Genomic DNA, 25058 nt, shown 5'->3' on the forward strand with positions numbered 1-25058 from the left:
AAATATCACCCAAATAGCCCTAAGTATGGAATAGAAGAGGGCCCGTCTCCATTTTCCCAACCACTTCTCCCACCTGGATAAAGGACTACACCAATGCAGCCAAGGCCTCTGCATCCATCAGACTTGTATCTGGGCTCAGTTTGCACAAAGTGCCCCTACCCCCACCCCCAACCCCACCTCTAGCAGCTCTGAAAAGAGTCTCAACAGACGGCCGCTCTTGCCATCTCTCCTGTGCCATCAAATCCAGTCAAGACTGCGTAATTTCTTGAATGTGAACTTTATTGTGGTTTGGATTATGTAAGGCAGTGTGGTGAAGGCACTGCAGAAGTTACACAGACTGAAAAACATGGTAGGAAGTGAGCGAGTTAAAAAAAAAACAACCTGCAAAGTATTTTTTTAAATGAATGCGTGCTGGACTAGACTAAGTACTACAACTATGTTTTTTTCTTTTTCATCATTGCAGAAGCATTGAAATATTGTTGGAGATTGGGATGGGGGGGTTAGGGAAGGCTTCATGGAGGAGGTGGCATTTATGCTGGGCCTTGAAGAAGGGGTAGAATGTGGATAGATGAGATGGAGGGAAGAACATTTCAGAATGACTGACTCTAGAGAAAATTCTGTAGAAGTACTGAAAAAACAAGAGGGCAAACAAACACCCCCAGGGAGTGAAGCTTCCCAACTGAGAGAAAAGCCTGAGGGGCCTGGGCTGACCCCAAGTCTCAAGCCCCCAGATGGGGTCTTCAGTACCAATGCTATTAGGAGGCACAGGACAACGGGCTTGTTTGTAAACCTAGCAGCAGCAGGAGGTTTCACATTGCAGTCAGGGGCCCCAAACTGGCTGTACTATGCCTGGATGGATTCTCTCATCCTTTTGGGGTGTGTGGTACTTATACGTCCTTCCTTTTGCCCACTGACTGCCTGAACGGTAGTTCGTGCGCGCCCATGTGCGCGTGTGTGAGTGTAGGTGTGTGTGGATGGGTGGGGGACCGAGGCTTTGTCTCCCACTGCAGCTTCTTCCACTTTTCCCTCTTGTGGCACACAGCTGGCTTCCATTGAACTGGAGCTCAGGCCCTTCCCACTGTCTAGGCCTCACTGAACTCCAGCTCTTGATTAAGCACCTAGGAAGCTTCCTCAACATGAAGGTAAAACCTACTGTGGGGGGTGACTTGGGTTAAGGCAGGACTACACTTTCCGGAGGTGGTGATGGTGGTGGTGATTGGCGGTGATGGTGGTGGAGGTGGTGGTGGTGGTAGTGGTAGCAGTGGCAGTAAGGGCTGGGGACCTATAAGCAGGCTCTGGCTTCTGGATAGAATGCTGCCAGGAAGTTCGTAGTGTTCAGTCAGGAGCTGGGGTGTCAGGCTAGACCAGCTTGGCCTTGGTCACCCCTCCTCCTTCCTCAACGTGCCCTACAGGGGACATATTTTGGCCACTTGAAAGCAGCAAAGATATCTGTAGGGTATCCAGGCTGTTGTTGTCCTGCTTGAATCTCACCCCCGGAAGCCCCAGAGATCTTTCCTCAACAAACATCTGTATGATCTCCAGATAGGACTGTCACCTCCCCCTGTCCAGCTGCTGGAGGTATATAGGTTATGTAGCTACTGATGCTACTTGGATCGGGAGGTATGGGGAACTTATCAGAAGAAAGGAAAAGTTAATTACTGTGAATTTCTTTCTTTCAAAAGATTATGAATCTTAGATAAGACCTGGCTTCTGACAGAAAATAAAAGGATGGAAAGCTCTGTCAGGATTCTTTGAAACTGGATATTTAGAGCTCAGTGAGATCATCGCTGGAAATAACCTTGAAGCTGATGTGGCCTTGCTTGACTTTGGCAGTGGGACCACCCTTCTTACGCAGGTACAGAGACTTCAGATCACGGCAGTCACTGGGGTCAGCATCCAGAGTAACCTGCCCCAAGAACTGATCACAGAATTTTCGGCTGTTCCAGACCTGGAGAGACCAGTCAAGAGAGTGAAGGTGAGCAACCCTCTGTGAGATTGGACTTTGCCCAGTGGCATCTAGAACCTAATACTAAGCTTGGAAAGGTCTGTTTTAAAACAAAGAGACTGTCTTTCCTGATACCTCTCTGGCTGAGGGGAAGCTACCTCAAAGAATATAGACAAAAACAAGCAGAGCCCAGGATCAACCTTGACCTATGAGGTGGCTACCTAAAGGCAGCTGGTCAGAAGCATTAAATCAGAAAAGCAGCCAAACTGTAGTGGTCCATCTTGACCTAGCAGGATGAGGGTCATCTGAACTGGCATATGCTTCCCTTCATGGGATTTTATAGTACGTGTGTTAACATGTACCTGAGAGCATGTGGGCTTCTTACCCCAATGAAATAAATGGAGAAGAGGATATTTAGGATGCAGATTAATAAGGAGGTCAGTGTCTGTGCCTGGTTGGAGGTGTCTTTGAGTACAAAATAAACAAACAAAAAACCAGGATAACTATTGCTCTGTATCCTAGGACATATGCGAGGCACTTGGGATAATCTAGTATCTGGTCATGAATACGAGCCCCTCTGGGAGTCCCTGTTCACATTCTTACCTGCACTATAATAGGAATGTCAGTGGTCCTTCTGTAGAAAATGGCCTGGGTGTCAAAAATGGCATGAACAGTATTCTTTTGGACAGGAGAACGGACTTCCTCCTTTCCACACTTGATGACCAAATATGGGTTTACAGCTGGAACAAAGTGACATTTGTTTTTAACACAGTGATTGAAGTTCTCTTTCTAGATAGTCAAGAAACTGTCTCACTATTCTGGGACTTGCAGCACAACACCTGGGTATCAGAATGACCTAGGACTCAACATATTTTTCCTGCTTCCCTTTTCTTTTCTATACTTTATATAGGAATATAAAAATGAATATTATGTAGGCCTTGCCCAAAGAAGTTTACATCCCGTTCTCTGGCATGGTTGACAGCCATCCTGACTTCTCCAGACTGAAAGTACCATTGGAGAGAATCATTTGTGATCATGCTTTCTAACCATAAATAAATGAATGAGTAAAGGAATGAAATAAATGAAATAAATGCAATAAATGAAACAGAGTTTTGCTTTCCCAAACACCACTGCGGTTCTTACTTTCATTGGCATACTTCTTCTCCAAGCCCTCGGCGCTGTGAACAGTGATCTGGGTAACAACCTTTGGATAGCCACGAGCCAGGTTCCAGCAGGACATCTTGGGCATATCCAGAGTCAGTTCCCTGGAACATCAAAAAGAAGACACATCATTGATGATGAACGCCCTTTGATGACGAGATAGGCTTGCCAAAGCAGACATTGTTGCTGAAAAGCATGAAAAGCTGAGTGACCTAGCCCATTCCTCCTCAGACATAGCTTATATTTTACTAGCATGTTTTCCTTTCCTCTTGCTTTAAGGACCAGCAGATAAAGATCAGAGTAGGCAAGGCTGGGGTGAAAAGGTAGCTTTGGTGACCCAGCTCTCAGAACATAATAGAGGAGCAGCGAGGAGTGCCAGCTGTTTAATAGAAGAGAGAGTCAGCTAGAAAACAGAAGATAAAAAATAAGTGGAAAAATTTAGGCTATAGGCCTGTTCCCCTTAAATGGCAGCTCAGAGCTCTGAAACTCAGACCTCCACTGGGGAATTTTTTGTAACCCTGCTTTGAGAAATATTTCTACCACCACCATTTCAACGAAGTCTGACTTGAACAAGTTGTCCCTTTGAGTGTCTACATAGGGGGAGAAGGGTCAAAGGGATTAGGATTGGAGGCAAAGCAGAGAATAGGAGTTTGTGGGGCTGGCCAAGGAAACTGAACCTGAGCTGGACAGGCACTTCAGAGAAGATTCTCAGGAGAAACTCGCTGGTGCGGCCATGTTGGAACATGGTTGGGACAAGCACATAGTTGCCCTTCTTCAGGTACTTGCTCAGAAACACGGTGCGGGTGTCAATATAGGTGGAAGTCCCAGCACGTTCTTGGATGTAGAGGTGGTGGAGGCGGAATTTGCGGTTCATCTCCACCTGCAAATGAAATAGAATGAAATGCTCCATTCTGCTCAAATCATAGTTTTTATGTTGGAAGATCCTAGGTCCTCAGCTTTCTTTATCCCTGGACCTTTCTTAATTCCCCTAACCCTAAGCCATCCTAACTTTAACTTCATTTGCCATCATTCTCTCTGCTCCAAATCTCCATTCTTACCTTGAAGAGCTCAAAACCAATGATGTAATTGTCAGGTCTTCCCATGCGGCGGTAAGTACGCAGGTCCTTCTGCTGCAGTGACATGATGACCTTGTGCCCATCCTCAGGCACAGTGAAGATGTACTAAGGGAAAGAGGCCACCAAGGAGCTTAGTTAGCACTTCCATTTCAGATGAGCTAACTCAAATTTCAGGGAAGAAAACTCTACATTGGGAGGCAGAGACTTGGGTTATTTTCTGGACTTTGCCATTGACCACACAATGAGGCCTTGGAAAATTCATTGACTTCCTGAGTGTAGATCATAATACTTGCTTCTTCCTATGGCATTCAGCATGTGTTGTGACAACTTTATGCCTAGGCCTTTGATGCCAAAGAGGTATGCTTTGTTTTAATAAGTTCTTGGAAGAACCTTGGATTTTTTTTTTATTATTGTCCTCTTGTTTTTAAAAGCTGTGCATAGAAAACTTCCAGAAACCATAAAGACAGAAAGCATTCTTATTTGACTTAATCTGACACTGCAGCATCCCCCTGGGCTAGCCTCCCATTGCCAGCCCAGATGTGTGGCTTGTGGAGGAGCTGGATCCTCTTCCTTGGAGAATTGATGCTTTGCTACCACCATTTTAGGGAAGCTGCAGGCCTCTGCTTGAGACTTTCCAAACATCATCTGGGGAATCATGATGCAATTGAGAAGTAAAACTAAGGCATCAGATTCTTCTCTCTGCCTCTATCTCTCTCTCTGTTTCTATGTTTCTCTCCTCCCCGCCATCTCCTTCTCCCCCTCCCTTTAGCAACAAACAAAAAATGGATGCAGACTCATAGGCTCACAAGGCCCCCAAGGGTCAATCCTGTGCAGACATTTAACAGTGAAGCCAAAAGGGTCATTTCCCCAGCTTGGTATATGTGCCTGAGACTTGAAACATTTCCAGGGTTGTAAATGGGGGTGAGGTGGGGGTAATAGGAGCTTTCTTTTCTTTAGGGACAATTAAGATGGAAGGGATGGGGAAAAAGTATGAGTTAAGTAAATCAGCCCATCAACCTTAGCATCCTCCAAAATGCCTGGCCAATGAGGGCCATGGAAAGAAAAGATACACCCATATAAGGCTGCAATACAGTCATAATTCTTGTCTCCTGTGGGTTAGCTTATCAGCACATTTGGGGATAAAACCATCAAGGTTAGTATAGATTCAGGCTTTGGATGTTTGGATTTTTTGTTTTGGGGTATTCCTGGGCTTGACCCCTAATGTGTCATCTGGAATAGCATTGTAATGGGAGGTGGATGAGATGGGGTCATTGACAAGGTAGTGAATCAAATCCTGGGAAAAGGGGGTTCTAGATAAGAAAAGAGAGATATCATGATGGAGTTCAGAAGAATCACTTGCATGAGAAAGAGGATACATATAGTAAATGTGAACCTAAGAGGACAGAACAGAAATGAAAAAGAATTGAGAAAGCATCTGGGAGCAGATTCTTTCTCTCCAATATGGGACCATCATAAGGAAGTAGGGAACGTCAAACAGCCATACCAAACAATATGGCCAGGAGTGAGGCAGCCAGGAGAGGTGGCTCAGATTTGATAATATTGCCAAGGTACATCTCTGCAAAGAAACACAGTATGCCATGCTTTACAAGCATCTAAGCCAATCCCTAGGCATCTTGGTTGATGAATATTACACAACAGCTGCAAATGGAAGAACTGATGTCAAAGAAATACTCCAAGGTGAGACCTGGGTTTCTATTGCCTTGATAACCTGAAGGGAAAGAAAAATAATTGATTCAAACCTGGGGATTCTGCAGGAAGGTATCTCGGTTGTTATAGCAGCCTCCTGAACGGTTCATCAGCGGATCGTCATCCACAGTCCAGCATCCTACCACTGATTCCAGTTCCTTGCGGCCAAAAATAGGGTTGTTCACATTGCGGCAGACATTCAGTTCATGAAAGTTGCGGCAAAAGTCCTCCAGGCTCATCCTGAATGGAAGAAGGGCAGGAAAGAAATGAAGATGGCACTTAATACCTACCCCTGTAGTTCCATGTAGAAGCCTCAATTTCCTTAGCACAGAAAACCTCTCCTCACCAAAACTCTCCATCATCAGACATAACAAGCCCCAGGTTCTTGCGATCTGCTGCAGTCAGTTGCTGCCACTCTTCAGAACTAAAGGCAAAAAAAGAACAAACGGATAAGCTGTTATATTTGCCATTGACTTCCTATAGTGAGCAGGGTGCCAAAGGAACAGAATGTATGAGGATTGGGCCTGCTTTATCTCACCTCCAGCTGGGTCACAGACCCTATGCCTGATAAGAACCCACAAATGCCACTGAGCATTGACAGCCCTCTAGCTGTCTGGAGGCATGGGTTTGGAAGAACTATAGGGTTTGGGGGATGTAGCAGTCAAAGTGGAATGCCACTCACATTTCACTCCAGGGGCCACTCCATTCCTGTCTTCCCAAGGGGTTCCTCAGTCGAACCATATACAATTTCTCAGTGCTGAAGACTTCCACAAGTCTCTCTCCAAGACGGATCTTGCGAATATCAGTCATGGTGTAGGTATGGCCCTTCAGTAGACCCCAATCAGTTTCAACTTCTTGTTCCTCCTGATTAGGAGACTGAGAGCAAAGAAAGATACATAAGGGCAAAAGAATTGGGAGACCCAGGCCTGACTCCTCTTCTTCCTTGACTGGTTTACCCTAGTATGGTTGAAGCTAGTTCTCCCTATGCAGATGGAAATTTGATCCTGACACCTAACTTGACACAAAGCAGGTGAAGGAAAGGAAATAAAGAGTTTAATGTAACAACTCACTTAAACAATTCAGATTCAAACTACCCACAGTAGTATACTGATATGAACGGCATTAAAATTTGTGGTGCTGGTTTATTCCTTGAGCAAACAGCTATAACCTCCACATTCAGGAGCAGAGGCAAGAAGAATAATTTAGCAGGGGCTATTTACATCAGCTTGTATGCTGTGTCCCCCCACCCCCCACCTCAGTGGGATGACTGGTACAAAAGGATAAAATGATAAAGCCCCTCAGCCTCTGTGCCAAGGCTTAATGTGCATTGTTACCTTTCTGAGTTCCATAATGGTTTTTCATGGATCTCCGGGGTGAGGGTGATGTTCCCTACTAAATTTTGTAGTCTCCTCTGCCAGAAGTGAGCAAAGAGTGGTTGTTTTTGGTGAATACAAACCTCAATGGAGCAACAGATCAGACCTCCTTTGGTAAATGTTTTGTACAGTTCTCCAAACAGCTTGTACTTCTCCTCAACAAGCTCCGTGTATCTTCCCTTCTGCATGTCTACAGTTTCAGCCAAGGTGCCAGTGAAGTCCACGATGATATCAGTGGTGGTCAAACCATCAAGGGCCTCATAACAGCCAAGCAGCCTGGGGGCAAATATGCAAGGTTATCTTTGTAAAATTATTTTTCCAGGCCAAGGACATCATGTTCCCAAAATTTAAACAGTTCTTGCCCAACCAGCCTTTACCAGATGGCTTTTCTCTTAGATATTAAATGAGAGATATGTTGAGATTATATTCAGAAATTTCTAGGCTTAGGCTACATTGATCAAGGATAGTCCATGTGAGAACTTCTTTCTATAAGTAGATGTTAGACAAGGAGAAAATTTGAGGCCATAATGCCATGTGATCTGCAGATTAGCAGCAGGAAGGGGCACCTAGGAGCAGATAGGGGTTTAATGAAAACCAGAACAGCTGATTTCTCTCTCATATAGAATTTCGAAGAGCCAGTCCCAGGCCCAAAGCAATGCCTTGGATCTGACTGAGATCCTACCCAATTTAAACTCTGGGGCTGGGCTGGGAAAGAATGAGCTCCCAAGGACAAATGTTGCCTTCCTTTTCTCATGTACCCGGACCACTAACTAGTCAACCCCCCTCCTTACTTTGCATAAGCTTTTTCCAATAAAGCATTCCAAAACTCATTCATGGAGGTGGAGAAGGAGAAAACCAGATCTCCATTGATGGTGGGCAGCAAGTCATCAATCACCACCTCGGTCCATTCTCCAAAATGCCAGAAGCGGAAGCGAAATATCCCAGCATATTTATCTAGTTTTCGAGGGTCCCATTCCTGTTCCTTATGGTTGGGAATTGTCTGGAAATATAAGAACATTCAACCAACTCTTATTCACGTGACCATATCCAAATATTGAAATTACAGTTGACTTCCAGAAAATCCATGTGGCAATAGGAAGCATAGAATATATACTTGGTTTGGGTCTAGATTGGGAAGTCCTAGGTAGGGCATTTTTCCCCCAAAACTTCTGCCTCCTCAGTTCAGTTTTGCTGAGAATACAATTACCATGCCTGCCCTGAGTATACACAGGGTAACTGGGGGCAGCCAGTTAGGAGTTAAATTATTACCTACAGATAATCTATAAACTTGACCATGAGAATTTGTCTATACAAACATATTCATGGTTGAATGTTTAACCACATAAACAAGGTATCTTAAAAAGCAAAATCAATCAAAACACAAGGCCCCTGTGGCTTAAGTTTTTATAGGTCCATCTTAGAGATTTCATGTAGATTCTATAGAATATAGATTTTATTCACAACTTGAATAAAATTACATTTAGGAAATTCTCATTTTTATATTACAATTACACATTAATCTTTCAAAAATCATTTTTCTGAAGAAAATGCTCTAACTTTGTCCCAAGCAAAGTCAACACTTCATTGTCTTGAACTCTACCTAAATGCCAAAAGAATTTTTGTACTCTTAATAATTTATTAGAATCTTTTCAAGGACCTATTTCCATCTTTCTCACCTTGTCTGTTATTCACATCTGTTAGTGACTTCCTGGCCCCTACAGGCTTTCTACTCCAGCAGGTACAGAGAACACAAGCAGGCAGAGCTGTAGAGCCAAAGCACTGCAAGTGACAAAAGATCAACTAGTATGTGTGACAAGGCAAATAGAGGAAAACGTTAATAGTAGAATCTAGGTGAATATATGGATGTTCACTGTAAAACTCTTCCAACTTTTCTATATTTGTAAAAATTCTCATAATAAAATGGAAGGAAGACACCAGTTAATACCTCTGCCTTCAGGAAAGAAATTATCTAAGAAAATTATGAGCTGACTTTTCCTAAAGTTGTTAAAGAAGAAAAGAAGGTAGAATTTGAGTGAGGTCCCACGGGAGGGGGAATACCTTTGTCCAGTGAGACTCCTGAACAGCCAAACAGGAAAATGCAGAGACCATTGGCTTGTGCCCCAGTCTCCCTTGGATCAGCTGGTGGTTGCTAATGTTGCCCACAATCAGACGGGGGTCATCACAGATGTCCTGTGGATACAATAATTGGTCATAAGAATTTCTGGGAAGAATTTCCAAGAAGTCACTGTGAGCTGAGCTAGGCAGGACAGACTTCATAGAGGAGGTGAGGTTGAAAGATGAGTAGGACTTCCATAGATGGGATAAAGGGAAAGTTGGGGGGTTGTGAGGAAAAACACAAAGCAGTAGATCACCTAGCCACAGGAAAAGGATCATGTGGAGAAGTGGCAGGAGAAATGGAAGAAGGGAATGCAATGAGACAGGATGAGATGTGCTGATGAGGGCCCTCAGACATAGCTGTCATTGGGGTTTGGAAGAGTTTTCACCACAGCAGTGAGATTTTAAAAAGGAGGACTAGGAACTAGCACATTACATTCTGATCCTTCTTGTCAGGATGAGATTTTCTGAAGCACTCGTGTTTGGAAGGGTGATTACATTTAAGAGACGAGGCCTGAAGGAGGTGAACATTAATGCTTCTCCCTTTCTAGGAAGATGAATTAGGAGACCTTATACATGAAGCCTTTTCCTAACATAAAGGAAAGGCAAGAGTAGTCTCCATGGCAACTAGGTTTTTCCACAGCATTGTATGAATATAGATGGCAGCAGCACTAATAGCAAGTGGTAGTAGACCACTCACAGGAGCACTTCAACAGACACTCTTCCCACAGTGGATGTTCTGAAGGAACATGGTCAGAGTGGGGGCAGTATTTGTTTGGGGTGTATGTGTGTGTCTTCTTCCAACATATCATTAGCTGTGCCATTCCCACTGCGAGTAGGAAAATGAGACCCAAATAATGCAATTATAACAAAATATGATGAGGGCACATTGGAGGCATTTTCAAAGTATAATCAGTGCCCAGAGGAAGGATCCCCAAAGTTTCCCTGGTGGTAGACAGAATAGATTGAATAGCAGTGATAACATTTCAGTTGAAGCCGTAGGAATGATTAGAATTAGGCAGCTGGACAAAGGAGGCATAACAGGTAGAGAGACAGGCATAGACAAAGGCATAGCTGCATACATGACACCATATAATTGAAGACATGATTGTGTGACTCAGAGTATTAGCACTTGCAGAGTTCAAAGGCAGGAAATACCAATGAAGTCCTGAGTAGACAGAGAAAGCCTCGTGGAGGAGACCATTAGCCGGTACCTTGACATTCTGCTTACCCAGCAGAAATAAATCCTTGTCTCAAATGGAAAGAAAATCTAGACATATATCCTTTTAAAAATTATTAAATAGAGACAGCTATATTTTTCTGGTTCTCAAACCTCTTTTTTTTTTTTTTTAATGGACGTAATTCTCCTTGATGAAGGGTCTGGTCTACAGAATGAAACATTCCATACATTCTTTAAAAGCCAAAATAACTCTGGAAAGGAATAGGCATTCTGGGCAGGGACAAGTCCAAACTGAAGATTAATTGGCATCACTCTGCCAAAAGGAGAGGGTTAGGTGGGTTGTCAGCTTTTGATTTTCTGGTCTTTTTTTTAAGATGCATATCTGGTGTCTCATCATTACTTTTTTGTCTTAGGAGAAGACTTCTATCTTATTAAATATTTTTTTATGGGTTGGGAGCTGCCTGTTTTTTAATTTATTAAACATAAATCAGGTGTGTTGGATGAATTAGCTCCTGATATTCTTTCTCTTCTTATCGTCTTTTTGCCCTTCATAAGATGAAGTTCAACACAGTTTTTCCTCTCTGAGTCAGGTGTTACCATTTCACTCGGAAAAAGATGTAAAGTTATACAATGACTTCTTGGACTTAGACAATGAATATAATAGTTTTCTAGCATGGAAAATCAATGAAGTGAACATTGATATGTGAAAAAGTGTGCTTTTAGATTATTAAGGCAAATTACTTGCTGGTTTTATGTAGAGTTATTAGTGGTTGAGGTTAGATTAAAATGTCTTGAATTTCTACGAGGCTTTCATTTCACAGCATGGATCTAGGCTTAGCCAAAACTTTAGGCATGTCAACTTCTAATTAAGACATAAAGGGTCACATAAATGAGCAAAAGACATGTAAATAGAACTCAAATTGAGGAACTGGCAATTATTCTCCTGTAGACCTAAGCTGAATGTGGTTATTATATATTATGTGTATGTGTGTGTGCATGTAAAGCTGTGTGTAATCATGGTAGAATATAAATTTAGGCAAAAAAATCTCCCTTCTTTTCAATTTCCTCTTATAAACTGGCCCATGTCCCAGTTTTATTTCACCAGTCTTCATACATGATGGATGGCTACTTAACAATGGGTTTTAAACATGGTAAGTTAACAGTCCTTAGACTGTTAAAGCTGGAAGGAATTTTAGAGACTATTTAGTCAACCTGTTTATTTTACAAATGAGGAAACAGGCTCAGAGAAGGGCAGTAACTTGCCCCTTCCATCATCGAGCTAATTAGAGAGGACCTAGGGTTGAAGTTTTAGATTCTTCATAACCACATATAGTTAGAGAAGGAAATTCAAGACCTCACCCGGTCCATCCCTTTGCATTTAGGTTTATTAATGGCCGTCACATAAAGGGTAATATTGTGAAGCTCTCCAGGGATAGAGATACAACTACCTCTCTCAGTCATGCATCCCAGTGTTTTATGCCTACTTGCTTAACACTCACCTGAAGGCTCTCCATTGTTCTGGAAGATTTGCTTAAGTCATGTCTTTGCTTTTAGTTCTAGGCTAAATATTACCAATAGGCCTTAATCTCCTCAATTCAATCCACTAAATGTGAATCAATCTCTTATGTATGTCAGCATCATGATGTGAAACACGGGAGAAGATAGTAAGCCACATCTTCTACCTCTTTAAGGAGGTGAAAGACTAGAAAGCAGCTAAAAGGTAGAAAGGGTAAAGGATAATGAGCCAATGCAAATTTAACAGCCAAACGGACTTTTTGGTGACAAATTTGAAAATAATGAAATAGCTGTTTATTGACTTTTCCCCTTGTTTTAGACAACTGGGGTCTTCCCGTTGGAGGTAAGGAAGTAAGGCTGGAGAAATTTTTCTGTGGCTCAAAGTTGAGATGCAGAATGCAGATGGGACATTTCAGCATGAGCTCTGCTAGAGTGGTGGGGAGCAGAGTTGGAGGAGAGGTCACAGCTAACATATTCACATATTTGGGTGGCTTGGGAGGGAGGGAGATGCTGAGCCCCTAATGGCTCCCAGCTGTGTTGGCACAGTTGACGTGATCCTTGAACTGGGCTGTTTGTCAAGGGAAAATAATTTCTTAGGGGGAAACACACACAACTAGGAAGTCGAGCACCAAGAGTAAAGCCAGGAATAGTCCCCACATGCCCCCATCCCCAAGCCAAAGGCTTCTACAAGAAAAGCAGCTTCTCTAAGAAATATGTTCTCTTAGCTGATCATTGAGGGACCCTCCCATTGTCCTCACCTCATGTCCCTTCCCAGAGACCTCTGGAGGGGGGGAGGGAGACATACAATTACAAGACTTGGATTCCCGCACACGTCACTCTATGTAGCTCCCTTTGCACCTACCATATTCACATCTTTAGCAATTTTTTTTTACACAGGTGAAATTTGCTGACAATAAACATTGAAGTCCAGGGTAAACCTCAAGAACCACAGTAAAATGAAAGGCTGCCTAGAAAACCAGCAGCCAGAAGAGTGGAGACATTTTCCAAAGTGCTACGTGCAGTCTTGCAGTACTAGGGGGATGGGAGCGTGGACACCTACAAGTGAGGCCAGCCCTGCAGTAGGTACATTGCGACTAAGACCAGGGCTCTAAATAGTCCCAGAAGGCTGAGGGCTGCCACTCAGGACCTGAGGGCTTTGTGAGCTAGTCCAAGTAGCCATTATCTTATCCTTAGAAAATTGAACCATCTCCAGGCAGGGCATTTATAGGTGGACTTGAGCTCAGGGACCAATGTTGGACTAGCCTCTCAAGGAGTCTGCTTTACTTGCTGGGGAGTTTTACTTCTGCATGAAAATTTTGTCATAAGTAAAACATTCTCTTCCTTCCTAACTCCTTCAAGGAAAGCTCAATATGGAGCCTGGCAATAAGATCTTAAGCCCAACTTCCACCTCCAACCTAGACAATCAAGTCACTATGTAATTATCTTCTTATTTGAGCCTTCAGACTTCTGCTAGGAGACTCCAGGTATAAATCTCAAACTACTTTATTGGGGAGAATTTATATATCCATGCAATGGAATACTGTTCAGCAATAAAAAGGAATAAACTAATACATGCTACAACATGGATGACCCTTGAAAACATTATGCTAAGCAAAAGAAGCCAATTACTTTTATGATTCTATTTTAAGTGAAATGTCCAGAATAGGCAAATCTAGATAGAAACCAAAAGTAGATTAGTGGTTGCCTGTGACTGGGGAGAGGAGGGGTTTACTCACTGCAAATGTGTGCAAGGGATCTTATTGGGATGATGCAACTGAACTAGAACTGGACTGTGGTAATGTTTGCACGACTCTGTAAATTTACTAAAAATCATTGCATCATACACTTAAAACAGGTGAATTTTATGGGATATAAAACTGGACTTTGATAAAGCTGTTAAAATGCAGAATTTATAATAAATAGGAGAGATGGAGAGAAAGAGAATGGGCCTATTCAACTGTCTTCAACTGTGTCAACAATGGAAAACACTTAGGACTACTCAGGTTGGGGGATATGATCTCTGGAAAGAAAAAAGAAATTTATAAACAGTCTAGGCCAAAACTACTATACAGAGGTGTCACACATTCAGATGGCAGCTGGAAATTTCTATTAGCACAAAGAGAGAAGTGTTTCCTCCTTTGTTGTTCCCTCACATGCAATCAATCACCAAGGCCGGTATATTCTGCTTCTAATGTCTCCTTTCATCAACCTTTCCCTTCCTTTCCTACCTCCTTTGCTTTAATCCAGAACCTCATCACCCTCCTCCCACCCAGTATAGTGAAATGGCCTCCGGAGAGGATATTCCCTAGTGGAAGACCTGGGCAAGGGCAATGGTAGCGAAGGCTGAACTCAAAACTCCACCAGGAGAGCTGACAGAAGATCTTGTGCAGGTGCCCTTGCTTCTCTCACAGCTCGCTGTGCAGATCCCCATGAGGGCTTGCTCCGTTTCAGTCAGGGATTAGATGAGTCTGACTCTAAGACACTATTGTAGCTGGGTATGAGTCAGACAGGAAAAAAGCCAGAGGCGGGTAGGAGGGGAGGGTGGCTGGAGGAAACTGGAGAAGAGATTTTCTCTGGGAATTTGGCAGCCAGATTTCAGCCTAAAAACCCTACCTGCAGCCATAATCACACTGTAACTCAGTATAACTCAGCATAACTTAGAATTTACTAAGACTATGTATTGAAGCCCCAGGAGGACAGGAAAGTCCAGAAGTACATGTCTCAGGCAATATACCTGTGTACCCAGGAATCTAGGACAGTAGCTGAGGCCACTAGACCACTGGAGGAGTTAAGGAGAAAGATTTTCTTTTGGAGGGTATGGGTGGATGAGCTGGCGCTGAACAATTGCAAAATGCTCTGATAATCCCTGTCTATCTAAAGTGGCTCCTTAGGATACGGCAAGGAAGTGGCAAGTGGGAAGAAGGGGAACTCAACCCTCCCCTGGGATGGTGAGGGCTTGATTGGACTCAGTTGGTTCAACTAGCAGTGGGCTTTACAGGCATGGAGGCTTATAAAGGCAGAAGCTTTTCTACACGGGAGAGGAAAGAGACAGAAAATATCAGATTAATCATGCTTCTTCCATATTACAGACTTCGGAAAATAGCCCTGGTTGAGTTTGAGGCTATGTGGCATGCCAAGGGACAAAATGTCTGTAAGCTTCCCTGCAAACCAGGATCTCAACCTTGCCAATGAGGCGGGTGAGGCCAATGACCCATCTGGTCTTCCTGAGCCAATTCAGAGAGGCCCAGGGCTGTCTCTCGGCTTTCCTGATGGGAGGCCAGAGAACTTTGACGTGGTTCTTGACCACAGGCTTGGCCTCCACTCTGGCTGGAAAGGAATCCACAGCTTTTTGAGGAGACTCAGATGGTGGTCCAGAACCTTGTTGTTCCCTCACTTCCCACAAGAGGCCCCTTCCCCAACCACTCTAATCTGTGATGATCTCCCCCTTCTTCAAATCCTACATGATTTACTATCTGCATGCCTGAAAATAGCATTTCTTATATCAGGCATTAATTTGTTGTTTAACTCTCCAATAGCTCAATATCCATCTCTCCAACTAGAATGGGAGTGCCTTACCCCAGGCTGTGTCTGTAAATTGCACAGAGGCTGGCATAGAGTAGGTGCTCAATAAATGTTTCTCAAGTGACTCTCTCTTGGGGCTCAATTAAGACTAAGCTCATAGTATGCTCTCAAAAGGGCTAGTATGGATCAATTAATGGATGCACAGCATCAACACAGTGAGAAGGAATGTGAGAACTGACTGGAGAGAAGCTACCTATTTAGCAAAAGAAGAGACACAAACAACTCCATCTCCTTGAAATAACAGCATGGTAGAGTGAAAATCAATGTGGGCTTTTGAGTCAAACCTGGATTCAAATCCCAGCTTGTTGGCAGTATGACTCTGGGCAAATTCTTACTTTCTCTCTGAGACTCAGTTTCCTCATCAATAAAATAGACATGGTATCTACCTTTATTTCTTAAGCCAGGAAAAAAGAATTACATCGAAGTACTTTTTAAGATACCTACCTTGCTAAGCCATGGCAAATAAGGATGAAATGAAAAAATGTACAGAAACTCTAAACACGGTATCTGGGCCCATAGTAGGCATGCCATACATGCTGATTCCTTTTTCTACCCATCCCCATTCACCCTCTCTTTCTGGCATTACCTCACACTGAAAGGGGTATTGCTTGTCTCAAAGGCAAGATGGAATATTGCCATGGTTATTAAGTTTTTTCTTTCCCTGTTAATCCACCTAGGATTCAATCCACAGAATTTGGAAGATGAAGGCAACGACAAAGGACTGAGCCAAGACAGAGGAGGAAGGATGTGTCAAAAGACCGGTCAGTACAGGAAGCACTGTCGGCTTGGTTCACATCTGGGGAATGGTTTCATGTTGCTATTTTGCCGCCCATCGGATCTCATCCCATCTCCTCCAGGACCTCACCCCCATCAATCATTCCTTCTCTCTTCTGTGTCCTCAACTGCTTATTCTTTACTGTTTACTTCTTAGCTTATAAATATGTTTAAGTCTGTTCTATTTTTAAAAGACACTCCTCAGAAAACCTCCCTGAATTTCCTGCCTCCTTTTCTGCTACTTCTGCCCTATTAATCTCCTTTTTTTCATACCCAAACATCAAAAAAGAATGGTGCCCCTCATTAGCACCATCCATTCACGTGAGTGGCTCCCAGACAACATATCTCTATTTTCTCCATGCATTTCTGAAAAACAAAAACAAAAACACAACTTACCTCTCTGCATACCGAATTAGTGGCTAGTGAATTTTGCTCATGTTTCCCAGATTTTTATTGCAGGTCAGTGATCTGCAGGGATGTCAACAACTGGAGGCACAGAAAGTCAGGAGGACAGTAATCTTCCTTCTGATGGAGAGGACTTCTCCAAGTCTCACACTCTCAATAGCTATCATACTTGATGCGCAAAAACTGAGACATGTCCTTTGAGTCACATAGAAAACAAGAGCCTTGAAGTGACCAATGTATCTTGGCACCACCTGGCGGCAACCTACATAAACTGAAGTAGCTCTTGTAAGAACTCCATTTAGGAGTTTACGCTGTGGAAATTGCAACGTGATAGCTTGCTTATTGAAGAAGGCAAACCTTGAGTTGCTGACTGAAGTGGTTCCATAATAGTGCACAAAAAGGTACATCATTAAATAGGATCAGAAAGTCTTCAGGATATTGTGAAGGTCCAGGAATTTGCATTTCATAACAGCCCTTTATGGCCTATATACCTAGTCACCCACTATGGGAAAGAACCCAGGTAGAACATGCCTTCTATCCAGTTATACCCTTTAGATATAGCAAGGTTGCAATTTATTCTCCAGATTCCATCTTCCTTTCATTTTACACATTGAGCTCCCACTCATTTGGGGCTTATGAAGGGGTCCTGAGACTTGCTTTAGAGATACAATATACAGATGTTCTACAGAGAATTCTAGCAACTATTAGTGGGTGGTGAAAGAGCTACAATTCTACTTGGAGCCCACTTTGCTAATTGTGGGAGGATACAGGTGATGGTATCCAAAAAGTAGCAAAGAAGCCTCCCTCTCCCAATGTAAATTCTATCTTGTCCCTGTAGAGTTCACTTCATTTATGCTCACCGTATAAGGAGTTTTTCTACTCACTGGTCTGAGGTTATCTTGAAGTTGCTGTGATAGGTAACTCGGTAAAGAGACAAGAGTACAGTTGCTTTAGGAGTTATCATATTTACTCAAATGAACTTTCAAAAGAACACAAGCATGGTATATCTCTTTTTTGTTCTTTTTAAATTACTAGATCTGACAATTTGACTAAAATTCAAGATTCCTCAAGCTAGAGCCAGAAGCACAGATCCATAAAACTTGCCATTTTAGAATTGTCTCCTAAATTGGTCTACACGCAGTAGGCTGTGTAACTGAAATAGTGAACCAAGTAGAGTTATGATGAAAGAGATGGAGAGAGAGAGAAAGTGAAAAAAGAAAGTTACCTGGGGACGTTTCCACACCACCTTTCCGGGAAGCAGTCGGTTGTAGAAAAGTGAATCATTCTCAGGCAAAAATGTTGGATCACAGAAAAGTCTACCATCTTTGATGCATTCCTGCTTCAGTTCCTGGTACTTCTGGTTTTTGAAGAGCTTCAGAGGAGGGCCCATAGTGTCGAACTATGTGTAGAATGAGAAAAATTGTTGTTATTGGAGGAAGAAGTTCTCAAGTCTTTTAAAGATTGCCTGAGATTAGACAACCAGTAGTCATCCCAATGACCTTTTCCGGAAGCTAGGCACTTCAAGTTTGGCTTTAAAGGAAAAGTCACCATTTTCAGGGAAAGAAGGGTCCAGGCTCTGCAACTTATTAGTTTGGAGCTTTGAATAAGGCACCTAAACCATTTCAAGGCCTCAGTTTCTTCATCTGCCAAATGGGGTACTGTGGGCCTTAACAATCTTATTGGAAAAATAGATAATAAATGATTGCTATTTAAACATGAGTCATTATAATTTAAAGGGCAATCTTCCATTTTACACTGGCATGGAGAAGTTGAAGGCAAAGAACAATTCTAAATTTGAAGATAAAGGGAAATATATCGCTTTACTATATTCAGAATAAGTTGATGCCCTAAAGGGCCACACACTTTGTGCTTGAGGGAAAAGCAGCCACTTTCACTTCTAACAAGCCCTTTTACACAATTCCTTCCTTTTTATCATTAAAGAGATTTGCATTTTCATTACTGGGCAGGAAGGCTAATGCAAGAAACAGAGCTCAGCAGATGGCCTCCAAAGACAAGGAAAGATAGAAAGATTGTATGTGTCTTTCTTCTTCAAAGTCCAATGTGTAATCATTTGCCTACGATAACATGCAGACTCTGAAATTCAATTACACTAATTTGGTGGACTATAGATTCTTATCCCATGGCAATACACTGTTGCTTTCTTTTCTTTAAAAAAAAATCTCACATGGCCAAATAGAGAATTAATAAAGTGGCTCTTCAGGCAATGTCTATCAGAGTACCCCACACTCAAATGCCCCTAACAACTGGTTTTTATGAGGATAATTTGAAAGGAAAATTTGATTTTAAATAGCTTTAGGGTGACAATAGGGTTTTCAATGCCTTTGCTTGATTCACAAAGAGATTTGTAATGATTTTAATGATCTTCTCATGACATTCAGTGGTAAATAAGAGGGATGTTGTGAAATTTACATGGCACCAATTATTTCAAAAATATGTTTTAAGGATAACTGTGACTACTTTCTATGATTATATAAGGGTTGAAACAAAAAATCTGACTAAAGTCAGATTATCTGCTAAAAAACAGATGACATTGGGAAAAAAAAAAGGCTAATTAGCACTTTAAAGAGTATCTGTAGGGAACACAGCTCAAAACCCAGTTAGCAAAGAGTCAGTTGCTATTTTATAGAAAGTGTAATATTAATAAGACCTCTCTACTATCTTATTTCATGTCCTTTCAGTATTACACTGAAGTGCTTTCATGGTAAAGAAGTCTCCCCATTTGAAAACTATAAAAAATTTTAATTCAACGTTATTTGCAACTTCCAATATGTGTAAACAAACTTATCCTTTCTCTGAATGCGAGAAATAAGAAGCTGAAAATAGCCATAGTTTTTCCATAGCCATATTTATTGACAATTGTTTTTCAAATTAAGGCTACAGGACACTGAAAAATACCAAAATGCCTTCGGTCGTCAGGTTTAAGTCTGTTCACGTGTTTTAAATATTAAAGCGTATTTCATTGTATTTGAAGGCATGGAGGGTATCAGTAATAATTTTCCGTTAAGCAGCAGCAGAGCCAATCTGAATGTATGCCCAGGCTCCTTTCTGGAACCTGTTACAAATGGACCCCAATTTTCACGTGTGCTCAAAACTTATAACAAACACTACCAAGCCTCTTACTTTCCCTGGAAAGTTTGGTAGTTTGCCAGAGGCTGGGGACTGTAAATGGGGGATAGTCTGCGGCAATTAGGATGTTTAGTTTGCCAGAACCTCCTAGTCCCTGAACATTTTGAATAAATGAGTATTTCCTGTTCTCAGAAAGGCCCTCTGCGCCCACCCCCCCACCGTCAGTCTCTCCTGTTACCTAGTCAAATGGCGAGGCAGGCAGTAGCCTCGAAAGGGAATCCCTGTTATATAAAGAGGGCTTGTCTACAGACAGAAGCAGCACGGACTGAAAAGAAAATCAGGTTTGATTTTAAAAACCAGTATGATTCATGGGGCCAGCCCAGTGACATAGTGGTTAAGTTCACACACTCCGCTTTGGGGTGGTCGGGGGTTTGCAGGTTCGGATCCCGGGTGCGGACCTACGCACCGCTCATCGAGCCATGCTGTGGCAGCATCCCATATACAAAATAGAGGAAAATAGACACAGGTGTTAGCTCAGGGCCGATCTTCCTCACCAACAACAACAACAAAAAAACCAAACAGTATGATCCCAGTGGACTCTGCCAGAGGCAAAATGTACAGCCGGTATGGATAGGTAAAGTCTTTTGGGTGAGAGCACCTGCATTTTGGGGGCCCACAGTAAACAAGGAATAACAGGCTATCAGCCTGAACTTTAACAGGCTTTCATTAGAGTACAATTGTAGTCCCAAGTCCCGTCTGACTTGCAGAGTAGAGTTGACCTCCATTTCTGACTAGGTAACAGAAGAACTGTGTTCCGTTTGCTGTGATCTTGGTTTCTTTGTGCCTCAGTTTTCTCATCAGGGGAGTGGGATTATCTATCCTGCCCTCCTTACAATGTGGCTATACCTAATGAGATGGTTAGTGTAAAAGTATTTTGAATAAGTAGAAAGGGCTCCATAAATGCAAGATATACACTATAAGCCCTCTCATTGCCTGGCACAGAGCTGGGCACACAACCATTGTTCAGAAAATATTTGTTGAATCCATGAATGTCTTACGTAGAAATTTAATGTTTGTGTAGCAATTTATTGTTTGGAATGTACGTTTCAGTTCATGCTGTCTTCATGGCAGCTATGTTTAGTAGATATTATCTGTGCCCTTCATTTTGTATCCGCAGAAATGGTAGCTCAGAGAAGGGGAAGCTAGAAACTGGCAGAGCTGAATCAAACCCAGGTCTGTGTAATGCCAGATTTAGTGTGCAGCTTTCCGTCACATCACACTGCTTCTTTTGGTCACTGCTTTCTTACAGAAGGGATTTTTTTTTTTTTTTAGCACAAATGAGGAAAACCCTCCAAAGCAAACATGATAGCTAACTTTGAGGCATTCTGCCTAGAATTTATTGCCATGGTGGATATTGAAAAAGTTCTTCATTTCCATGATTTGATGATCATGGGAGAATTCAAACACTTCACATCCAAGGGTTCATCAGTTAAGTTTCAGAAAACTTTTGGAAACCTAGAAATTTGTAAGTTGAGTTTGTCGTAAACAACTTGCCCTGTCAGAGCATAGGAGAGTGAAGAAGGGCATGTTCCTTCTTTACTATCTTACTGCACCCAACTGTGAAGACGACAGAGCCCTTAGGTTAAAGACCACATATTAGGAAAGTCGGTAAACAGAATCAAAGCTAGGGCTTTAAGTATCAACCAAAAAGAGCCTCTAGCTAACAAAGGGAACGTGCACATCTAAGAAGAGGGACCCTGTGTCCTGAGGGCTAGTATCATGGGTGGTTGGGTGAAGTAGAGTGTGTTTTGCAGTACTCTTAAGCAGTACAATTTGAATGGAGACCCACACCTAGAGATAGACGAAGGCAAGTGGGAGGGGTGGATCCAGAGTGTGGAAAGTTGAGAACTGCCAGGGGAAGTTGAAGGAGCCTGCCATGTAGAACACAAGGCTCCAGTTAGGAGAGGGAGCTTTTGCCACTCACTGCACTGGAAAGCTTGGGAAGCTGGACAAACTCTTAAGAGGAAAAGCACTTGTTCTTTACCTGTGGGTCAGCCTTAGAGTAGAAACCAGATTGTGCTCTAAAAAGTGAAATCTGCCTTGGTTTATCAAAGAGAATTATTGTCTGATAGAGGAAATCCAATCTGCGGTTTACAAACCGCATTTGATTGGAGTGAGTGGGAGAGAAGGGAGGGCATTTAAGGGGGAGAGAGGGAGAGAGCATGGCTCTGGGGGTGCTGTCCCTGGCTAGTTTCTCCTTTTCCCCACTTTCCCCCTTGTGCTGCACTTGGGGAAAAATCAGAGATGAAAGCAATTACGAGCTTGCAGAGCAAACGGAATACAGAAGACCTAACTCTGCTCTGGCATGAAGTAGGGGCCACTTTAACCACAATAAGCAGTCCCTATCCTCACACCTGGCCATAGTGTGGTGAGAGAAATGGGGCTTGGAGAGGGAGAAGTCATAAAATTCAGCACCCACATGTTACACAGAGAATAGTGCTTTTCATGTCTAGACACATAGCCCACATCTATGGGTACTACCTGCCAGGGAATATATGGCTGTTCAGATTCAAATTCTTGGCCAAATATTCTGGAGTCTGAAAGGGACCATAAAACTCCTCTGATCCAGCCTTACATAGGCGACATCTACTCTGACCAGAGAGAAGACCCTGTTCAAAGAAAAAAAGAGCTCACAATTTCTTTTAATTCCATTGTTGAAGAACTCAATCAAAAAATAAAAAGCAATTCAGAATCATAAAAAGAGCACAGGTAGTCAAGAGATCCAGGATCAAGTCACAAATACCACCATTTAGTGTAGATAACATCTCTGTCCCTCAGTTTCTCCATCAGCACAATGCAAATTTGATGGCTGCCCTGTACACCTCGGGGTATTCTTGGGGAGATCTAATGAAATTAAGTATGTGTACATACTTTTTAACTGTTAAGGATAAGACCAGTGTAGAGCAGTAGTATTAGGAAATGCTTGTTTTTAGCAAATTAAATCCTTTCTGTCCTTAGTGGAAAATGAGAAGATTTGATCACATGCTTTAAATAAGACACTCACTGACATTTAAAAGACCAATATAAAATGGCCCCTCCGCCATTCAGTACCTCCTCTCTTTTCCACCTCTCCTTTTTGGCTGACTTGCCTCACTACCCGTTTTTTCCCTCTTGGATGAATAAGCCCATACTATAAGTCTAATTTTACAGCCTTGCGAGAATCTAATTCCAATTTTTATAGAATGTTATGCTGGAAAGACTCTTAGAAATCACTTAGCCCAGCTCCTTGCTTTTACAGGAAAGTGAAGGGACTTGTCCAAGGTTACATAGTTGGTGACAGAGCTGGCAGTAAAACCCGAACCTCCTGACTCTTTTCACCACAATTTAAGAAAAGTGGTGGTGGGGGGGTGCGGCACGCAAACTCTAAACCTCAAGACATTGCTTTTGAAAATTCTCATTGTCCTCTTCTTACAAGAATGCACTTAAGAGTTTTGTTTTTGAATTGCAAGCTGTCAGAAGGCAAGATGATTTCAAATCAAGGCTAATCAAAGAAACACTGATTTGGGGTCACAAAGGGGCTTTTTCTGCTTTTAATTTAGGAACTGAAAACTCCCAAGGATACAGAAAGCTGCTTTTTAACCTATTCCTGACTGCACAAGTGTTTAGACTTTTCTCTAGCCTGCTAGGGACTCTAAGGATAAATAAAGAATGCTATTCACATCCAAAGTATTCCCACACACGCACGCGCGTGCACACAAACTGCTAGGGGAAAAAAAGAGTTAATTAGCAGTCCTCCAAAGAATCGTTTTTAAAATTTTCTCAGACTATAAAATATTCTTAATTTCACAACAAAGATTAGCAAATGAGACATTAGCTGTATTTCAATAAAACACTAACACAAATCAAGATGCTTTATCCTGGAGCCCAGAATGACTTTCAGGACCGCAGAATTCTTTTAATTTTCCTATGTGCTTCTCACCAAACTTCCAGCTCCAAACCCTCAGAACCAATTTTCAATCGCAATGCTCCAATACTTTTTCTGCCCTCCCCCAGCCCGCTCTGGTCAGGTAGCTCGGTGAAACCCCTAGAACACAAGTAACAGTGTAGTGGGGGCAGAGGCATAGAGCCCCAGCTGCAAATCAAAGTTTAAACTAAAGCAAGAATCAGAGAAGAACAAAACCAGGCTGGCCAGGAGCTGAAAATGAAATAGCCAAGATCAACCTGTCGCCGGAGCAGGAGGACCCCCCCCCCAGCTGTGCAGACAGGACAGCCTCCACTGCCACTCCCTCCTGTGCAACAGTGCACAGCCCATGCACCCCACTTCCAGGGCTTAAAGGCCTTTTGTACACAGTGTAGCTCCAAGATTTTGCCTGCATTTCAATAATTTGCCCACAGCTGTAGATCAACAGATGCCAGAATGAAACTCAGACAGTCAGCCTGGGGTTCTCCCTCTCACATCCCCTTCCCAGGTTTGTCCTTCCTTACCAAGGATTTTGGGTAACAGGAAACAAACTTTAAAAAGCCTGACCAGATATCACCAGAAAAATCTCATTGCCAGACAACCATAATCACCCCTCACACACCCAAAAATCAGCAATAAAGAATTCCATTAGTTTTGAAGTTTCCAAACTGCTGTTACATACACACATTCAATCCAGACAAACCATAAAATTATAGCTACGGAGTTTGATTAACTATAAAGTTCAAATTTCTTCACTTCTTTTAGACTAGAAGTGATCCAGCAAATAAAATTCCAGGGTAAGTTTGCAAATGCGCTGTCTACTCACCTGAGTTATCCCAGGAGCCTTGCTGCTGCTGCTGCCGCTGCTGCTGCCGCTCTTGGCCAGGTAACCCCTACAAAGTCTGTTCAGTCAGTGCGGCTAAACAAAGATTCTGGCTTTCTTAACCTGAAAACTATTTGGGCTGTACCAAGCTCTGCTCACAGGGGGAGGTGCCTCGCAGAAACTTCAGGAGCTTTTGCCCCGCCTAGCAGTCAGAAACTGATCCTGAGTCATGAGGAAAATCTGGAAAGCGCCCCTGCCAGATGTGCAGACGGGATGCCCACTCCAGATCCACCCACCAGCAAATCTGAAAACCCAGGAAGCCACGTTTGAAAGCTTTTTCTGTTCCAAGGAGAA

The 25058-nt window shown here is 42.6% G+C and overlaps 1 protein-coding gene across 1 annotated transcript; it reads right to left on the reverse strand.

Annotated features, from left to right (window-relative positions):
- Positions 1 to 264: 264 nt before the first annotated feature.
- Positions 265 to 24786, reverse strand: CAPN6 (calpain 6). Its single transcript, XM_058535285.1, has 13 exons — positions 24708 to 24786; positions 18059 to 18232; positions 9321 to 9452; positions 8054 to 8262; positions 7346 to 7538; positions 6572 to 6765; positions 6236 to 6313; positions 5943 to 6129; positions 4165 to 4287; positions 3784 to 3986; positions 3089 to 3210; positions 2549 to 2685; positions 265 to 1948 (listed from the first exon to the last, which is right to left on the reverse strand). The coding sequence occupies exons 2-13, from the start codon at positions 18221 to 18223 to the stop codon at positions 1766 to 1768; spliced, it is 1926 nt and encodes a 641-aa protein (XP_058391268.1). The 5' UTR covers positions 18224 to 18232; positions 24708 to 24786; the 3' UTR covers positions 265 to 1765.
- Between the last annotated feature and the right edge of the window lie 272 nt (positions 24787 to 25058).

Source organism: Diceros bicornis, chromosome X (assembly GCF_020826845.1).
Source record: "Diceros bicornis minor isolate mBicDic1 chromosome X, mDicBic1.mat.cur, whole genome shotgun sequence".
Lineage (NCBI taxonomy): Eukaryota > Metazoa > Chordata > Mammalia > Perissodactyla > Rhinocerotidae > Diceros > Diceros bicornis.

Coding starts and splice junctions, on each gene's coding strand:
- CAPN6 (XM_058535285.1), bottom strand. CDS start 18,223: ATGGGCCCTCCTCTGAAGCTCTTCAAAAACCAGAAGTACCAGGAACTG. Junction 7,539..8,053: donor TTGGAAAAAGCTTATGCAAA/GTAAGGAGGGGG, acceptor ATTTGCCCCCAG/GCTGCTTGGCTGTTATGAGG. Junction 1,949..2,548: donor ACATTCCTATTATAGTGCAG/GTAAGAATGTGA, acceptor TGGTCTCTCCAG/GTCTGGAACAGCCGAAAATT.